Source organism: Austrofundulus limnaeus, unplaced genomic scaffold (assembly GCF_001266775.1).
Source record: "Austrofundulus limnaeus strain Quisiro unplaced genomic scaffold, Austrofundulus_limnaeus-1.0 Scaffold496, whole genome shotgun sequence".
NCBI lineage: Eukaryota > Metazoa > Chordata > Actinopteri > Cyprinodontiformes > Rivulidae > Austrofundulus > Austrofundulus limnaeus.
In genome coordinates, this window is record NW_013952898.1 from 322,452 (window position 1) to 330,230 (window position 7,779).

The window sequence follows — 7,779 nt, forward strand, 5'->3', positions numbered from 1 at the left end:
TTACAGGCCTCTCTCATCTTTTTAAGTGGGAGAACTTGCACAATTGGTGACTGACTAAATACTTATTTTCCCCACTGTATAATGTTTTTGACTGGGGTGTTAAACAGAGAATCATCTTTGTTTTAATATGGGGCAAACAAATGTTCTTAGTTAAGGTGGTTTAATTAGAAAAACTCAGTGAATCTCACAGAAAGACTCAGCCTGCGTGCGCAGTGACACGCTCATATAGCAGTCTCTCAGGAGGAGAGTTTAGTCACTCACACAGAGTTGGACAGATCTGTTCAATAACAACATTCTGAACATTTATTTGATATAAAGTTGGGTTTTACAGACCAAAGTCTCTGGTAGTTCAGGAGCAAAGTGCAGGAGGAGTGGAGGAGTCAGGACTGATCACTGCAGCAGCTCGAGTCGAGCMGGCCCGCTGCTTCAACCAAACCTGCTCTCACTGAAAGTCCCGCCCTGCTCTGCTCTGATTGGACAAAATGGCTCTGGACTTCGTCTGATTTGTTGAAGGCAGTGTCTGTTTAATCCTTATATCAGGGTCCCGCTGTGGCGCACTGAACAATCCACTCACACCAGTGCTGCTGGATTCTTTTTTATTTATTAATTTTTTTAAGAAATCAGGTCGCCGTTACGACCAAACTGGTCGCACTCTAGAGCCCTGCTAACTGTTGTTTTGACAGACAACCAGGTACAATCTTACTCTAACCGGGAAAATACATATCTAACCACTTCAAATTTAGTAAACAGGAGAGCACAAAAACTTTACCCCTGTTTTTAAATAGTTCTGATATGCCAAATAAAACTGGGATTGTGATAGTGTACAACAAATTTTTCTAAACATGATGTTCTGAGATGTAGTGCAGTGACAGGCAACACAGTAGTCTTGTGTAAAAACTGCAGTCCAAAGTCTTGTCTCTCRTTTTTTTGTCAAGAGGTAAAAAATCTACAGGAAGAAGAAAATGAGATGCGAAAACTGAATAGTTTGGTGGAAATGGAGAAACAGCAATTGCAGGAAAAAGTAATACGATTTGAGAGATTTTTAATATTTAGCGTGTTGTGGGCTGAACAGAATTACACCAAATATGGCAGGTTAAACCATTTTTAAGGGGAAATATGAATGTAAAATCTAAAGACTCCAAAAAAGGTCCAAATGAACCCTGGACTCCAGAGGGTTAAATACATAAATTCACTTCACCAAGTTCTCTTCCATCTCCCTGTTCTCACCATTATAGTCCATACGACTTTTTGTCTTGCCTATCTTTTGGTCTAAAGCAGGGGTCTGTAAACTGCAGCGGCTCTTTAGTTTTTGACCAAAACTACATTAGATAGATGTTGTTTTGTTTATTTGTTTTAATATACTCAAAAGAAGAAAAGACTAGCTTTAAGGTAATTTCTGTTCATTTCTTCACAAATTGTCTTCTTTAACATCTCTATAGAGTCTTTGCACACACCACTGCATCCTGGTCACATGACTAGTCGAAATCACTTACTGGGAAAATACATATCTAATACAAGGAGTAAAACATGTTGATTAGATCATGCTAGTAGTTTATTGAACATGTTTGTTTTATTTATTTATTTATTTACTCTCAAATCCATCAGCAAATTTTTTTGAAAACCAGTAAGACAAATTGCTGAGAGTAAATATGGTAACTTTATTAGATAATGAAAAATGTAAAAGGTTTTCTTTGAATTTGGTTTGAACTATAAAAGGTATTTTCCTGTTTATATAAAAATGGTCTGCCTTATGCTAAAGTGTGACTTGGCCCTTGCCTTTCTATACAGCTCCGCTCAATTCTAGTTTCCCTTCACTGCTCCAGCTGGGATTTCTCCCATAGACAAGGATTTCTTCAGGAGAATTTCATTTGGGCCAATCAGAGAACAGAAGGTGGAGTTTTGAACATCGATTTTCTGCGCAGTGTCTGCTTGTGAGTTTAGCAATGGCAGTGGAGGAAGTGAATGAAGCCAGTTCATGTTGATAAGGCTTCCAAATTAAATTAAAATTGTCTGACAAAGCAGCAGCTCTCATTTACAGCTGTCTTGTTCGGCTCTGTAATTTGCTCTTCTCAGTAGGGTTGTTTACGGCGCACGTGATTTCCGGTTAGCTTCTTAGCTGAGTGTAACCCAACACATAGGTTACTTCCAGAACTCTTGCTAGATCTACACACTTTATTACAAACGTTGGAAAAAGGAGCCTAGATGTGAGTGACAACAGAACAGTGTGTGCACAGTTTCCAGAAAAAATATTCAATTTACTTACTCAATTGTTTTCATTTGCAACAACAATTCACAACACGGGGCGCTTTGGAACAAAATGAAATAAAACAAAAACAAAGTAATTCAGTCCTTAAAGTCTTTTTTCAAACTGTCAAGTGTTCATTCAAAGTCTCATTTGTTGTGACCAGTCAGGTCCCTATCTACCAGTTCGTTCAATCCTTTGGACTGGGGGTTTCGCCGTCCAGTTCTGGAAAAATGATCCTGTCTTTTCTGYAGCACTATATGTTGAATAGTGCTTCACAAAAAACCCTGACCTACAACAAGGCCAGAATAAAGTAACTTAAAACACAGTAAACTAATAGTTATTAGCTCAAAGCTACAATTTAAAGTGGTTCTACAGTCATTTCGCAAGTGTTTCTCATGTTGTACAACAATTTAGTTCAAGTTATCACAGTTACAGAGCACCAACACAATAATAAAACTAAAATGTGTATGTGTGTGGTGGAAATTATTCACCCTCATTTTTGTATTGGCTTCAAATTAAAAAATTCACCAAAAATCACAGGTTTATTTCAAAAATCTGAAAAAAATAAAATAAAAAACATATATACAGTATACTGTATATCGCTAATGACTAGATATGGTTCATGTAAATACACAATTGTTTTTCAAGCCCATCAAGTTAAAAATTTTCATTAGAAAAAAATAATAAAAATGTTTATGGTGCGCAGCAATAACAAAACCAACTAGACATGGGTTTTTACGATGTAAAAACAAGTGTGCATTGCCACGTAGCATGTCATTGCAGCATGGCTTTGCCTGCCGCATTGGACTTGCAGAATGAATTTTGACCAAGTTCAAATGTGTTTTCTATACCAGCTTGTACCTGTCACATCAGCAGGTGTTCAGAATTAAGGTAATTGTGTGACAATATGAAGTTTGAAGAGATTTTTTCTTAAAGTTACATTAGCTGGGTTTTGAACCCTGATCTCCCACATGAAAGCCCATGACATAGACCATTAGACCATTAGAGCTGTGGCAGAAGGTGGTGGCAGGGGTTGGTTTGTATGTGTGCAGAAAGAGGCCACATTGCCAATACAATTATTGACACTAAACTGCATAATATTACAACAATAGAGCAGTATTAAGACAAAATTATAGTAAAACATCAAAATACAATCATAATATTGTAATCATTGAACTATTGATTTTAAATATTATGAAACTATGGTGCAGTACCATATTGTGTAGATGCAGCAGGGGGCAGTATTGGACCAATACAAGGCTCCATTGACTGCCATTATAATTTATTAAACGTTAATATTTCAAAAACTATAAGTTTTACAGGCACCAAAAGTCATAGCCATCATTTGGCACAGGRGCTTTACAGATATAAATTACAATGGCAGCTCTAGGACAAAGTATGCAGGAGGAGAAGCATGGCAAAGTTGAGATGACTTGGATGGGAAACGATTCACAATAGTGTGCATTGCATTGGCAATGCACACTGATTATAAAGTATAAATAATTAAATGGATTCCAACAAAATTCACGTTTTGACCTCATTAGCCTCACAGTAATCACTGGTCATTTTTGTAGTGATTGAAAAATGGGATGTTAATTTCCTAGCCTTTACCTAATTAGATAAATTTCTCACCAACAAATGCAGAAAATAAATAAATTTTGAAAAGTTTGAGTATCAGAACTGTTTACTATATATGACAGAATCTATCCTTTAAATCAGAGATGATGTACCTCTTTGCTGGGTGAGAACTCCAGCAGTAAATTGCATAGTGTTGAAGAAGCCATGACCAGGACTTCATCTGGAGCATTCTGAAGCAACTACAAACAAGGAAAAGGTTATTCTACTTTTTTCATTATAATATAATTTATACATCCAGCTTAGTAGCTAAGGTTTGGTAAGTGAGAAGCAATGAAACAGAACTTTTTCTTTCAGAGAAATCTGCTTTGGTGTATTCAAACTGACCTTCATGAGGGGTTTCCAGACAGCGTGATCGTGAAAGCTGGTCCTGAGTTGCTGCACAGACCGTGAAAGACTGTGTAGACACCTGCAAGGAGAAAAAAAACTCTGTATTTACTTAATGACTGTCCAAATATTAACGTGATAAACTAAGTTTAAAACATCACGATTAATCAGAAGGGTAGAAAATTCTGAGTTACAGAATTGCAATTAATTCTTTTACTGTAATACATAAAACACACAACTAAAGACAATAAAAACAAAAACTATTTAAAACTAGAAGCACTCGGAGAGTGCAAACCTCCGCCAAGACCAATTTCCTCCATCCTGTAAGAGTTAATGCACAAAAGCAGAGATGGAAACACATTTGGTGGAATCCAATGTGAAAAAAACAAAAGTCAGACTGGTCACTCGACGTTATTCATGGTCAAACTGGTGTGGGATTAAGCTCCTAAGTTTTCATCAGTCACATTTCACCATGTAAAACGTCTGTTTTATCTCCTTGTATGGGTTTGTAATGGTTTGACTCTCTTTATAAAGTGCTTCCTGGCTCCCCCCGTCTCCAAACTTTGAGGCCCGGCCCAGTGTTGCCAGATCTCACGACAAAAACAAGCAACCAGCTCTATGAAAACAAGCCCAACTGGCAACCTCCCCATTATGTAAAATAAAGGTCAATTGTAACAGTACTGTATTAATGTATACATTTATTATTGCATTATACATAAGCAACAGCAAAATTATGATAGAAATTACCATAAAAACTAATAACTTTAATTGTTTGAATAATTAAATTTATTTTAATAACATTTAATTTTACACTTTAATCATAAGAAAAGTGCATTTTGCAGCAAAATGACAGTACGGTCAACAAAAACTCCCAAAAAACTTTTTTTCCTCACTCTTTATTATATTTTCCCCCATATTCTCCTGGCTTACTGAAACTCATTCTTACTCTGTTTTGTCACTTATATCCAGAGGAGAAGAAGTAGTTTTTTCTGATATTATGACCAAAAATAAATAAATAATAATAAAAATAAATAAACTGGTTCTGGCTCATATCGTTCTCTCCCATTCAATCCATGCAATTATTCAGCAAATTCCAAACAAAATGTCACTTGTCATTATTTTACTGTACTGTACTTGTATCCCAATGCAAGCAGCGTATTTWTTTATTTATTTATTATATTTTTTATGTCTGTGCACCACCTGTGTAAAAWRTCCCAGTCCATTAAATCAAGCGCACTTATCCCCACTGTGCAGAGCTCTGAACTTGTCCTGAAGCAGTTTTTTTTCGAGCTGTGTTGTGTTATTGAAGAAAATAACATTCAACACAACTAAATGCTCTCTCTTTGTTTTTAATTGGGATATTTTGTAACAAGCAGACATTAAACGTAGCGGTGCAGGTTCTGAAGGCTGGCTGCGTCATGCTCCGGACCGAGGGGAGAGAGGAGCAGAGACTCCAGCACAGCTCAGACACTTCAGAAAATATTTGAATGAGGAAAAACTGTCTGTTGCTAACGGATCTATTCTGACACAAAGTGCAGACATGACTGGTTCTGAATGACAGCTTTTCTGCTCTCCCCTCCTCCCAGTACAGCCGGACCACAGCTACTGGCTCACCTCTGCCTTTTTCCCATCACTCTGGGCTCTGGTGTGTGTGTGTGTGTGTTTGAAGTGTACCGACTCAACAACCAGGAAACGAGGGAGTGGGAGGGACAAACACACCCACTAAACTTGTGTTCTGCTTAACTGTGGGGAGCAGAGTTAAGTATTTCATTCATTCAGAAAGATAAGTCCAAAATAAGCAACTCACGTTTAATAATAAGCCCAAAAAAAATAAAAATAAAAAATAAAAAACGCAACCCACGACTCACGGAATTTACAAGCGACTTTGGAAAAAAAGAAGCCCAAAGTTGCTTATAATAAGTGGACCTGGCTAGTAGCGAGAAACCGTTTTGATTGGTTGCYTCGGAAATATGGTGTGTTTGAGGAAATGGGAAAAATAGGTTTCATGGTGCAGTCACGCACTTCCTGGTGACAAAACGTTCTGTAAATGTGCATATTATGGCAAAAATTATTCATCATTAAATGTGGTTTTAACATTACTTTTATAAAGTTTGAAGTCCGTGCTGTCCAATCCAGCTCACTGTTTTTTACAGAGGCCCTGTGAAAGCATCACAGCTTTGCCGATCTCAGAGTGTTAAAAGAAAAAAAAAATTCCTGATTCGTGATCCGGAACATCACCAAAATTTAAAGGTGTGTTCCTTGGCCCAGTACACACAAGTGGTAAAAATATCATGACAATTTGTCCACAAGTTTTTGAGTAATGTTGTCCACAGACAGAACGACAGACACATGTGACCGAAAACATTACCTCATCCTTGGCGTAGGTAATAAGACATAAGATATAACACAAAATGTAGGAATATCATTGAAATTCACCAAATAAGGAAACTTAAGACAATAAGTAACACAMTGCATGATTTTAAATTAACTTGAAAGTTGTATATATGAGTGAGGTTTAATAGCATTACAGCCTAAARCGATCAATTCCATGTTTGCAGCTAATATATTGTTTATGAAGTAACTAATCGATAAAGTTGTGCTGTCTGCAAATTGTTTGACAAGTATAAGTAGTTGTATACTTTTGTTTTTTTAAAGCAGAGAAGCAAGCAAAACATTTAGACCCATTTAAAACTCAGAGTGGCCCAAAGGTACACTTTGTTTGAAGAAACCTGCAGTTCATTCAAAAACATGTTTTTAATGATTTTTTCCATATTTTATTAACATTATTTAAGGTTGATGTAAAAGAGTCATTCCAGTAGATTTAAAGATATTGAAACTCACATTTAACAAGGGATGACAAAGCTTTGTCTTTGAGCATTTTCATCACAATTTAAGACAATGTAAGAGTGCATTAGAAAACCCCACCTGACTGCTGCTAACCGGACTTTAATGCTGGATTCTGATAGCCCACTAACTATCCGGTCCATCATGTTCTCAGTCTCTGTGATCTGAGGTAAACAAAAACAAAGATTATATAATTAGCACATTTCCACACAGACACATTTCTGAAGAAAAACCATGAATGATAAAACCTTTTTGCGGATGTCTTCATCATTGGAGCCAAGGGAAGCGTAGAGTTTAAAAGCAGCTTGCCTCAGCTCATGTGCATGTTTCAGATCATGGTCCAACTGTAAACAATAGTGAAGAGGAAAGGTGCACCAGGGTAGAGATAGAAAAAAAGTTATAAAAAGGTGTAAATATATTTGGCTGTGGGCCAAGAGCTGTGACAAACTTATTATAGGTTTTCCTTTACGTTATAAATTATCTGCTCAGCCTACACATGGACCATCTCCAACAAGTTTTATGCAAAAGTAAAAAATTGTTAAGTATATTACAGCGTAGACAAAACCCGAGCACCCCCCTCCCCCCCGAGTACCAAGAGCAGCAGAACCTCCCCCGTTCAGTTCACTAATGTCGGGGAAAACAATTCAAACCGTAGCCCATCAATTTAAAGCCCAGACTCTGCTCTTTCCAACAATATAAGTGTCACAGCTCTACGTGAAAAATTCACA

At 36.9% G+C, this 7,779-nt stretch overlaps 1 protein-coding gene across 2 annotated transcripts in view; it reads right to left on the bottom strand.

Annotated features, from left to right (window-relative positions):
* armc8 (armadillo repeat containing 8) overlaps positions 1-7,779 on the bottom strand; it is a 46,964-nt gene that overhangs the window by 11,430 nt on the left and 27,755 nt on the right. For both annotated transcript variants that reach the window (XM_014025741.1, XM_014025742.1), the window contains exons 12-15: positions 7,300-7,395; positions 7,133-7,215; positions 4,208-4,289; positions 3,976-4,062 (exon numbers count right to left, since the gene is read on the bottom strand). In XM_014025741.1, coding sequence (XP_013881195.1) covers positions 3,976-4,062; positions 4,208-4,289; positions 7,133-7,215; positions 7,300-7,395 — 348 coding nt within the window. The remainder of the gene's footprint in view (positions 1-3,975; positions 4,063-4,207; positions 4,290-7,132; positions 7,216-7,299; positions 7,396-7,779) is intronic.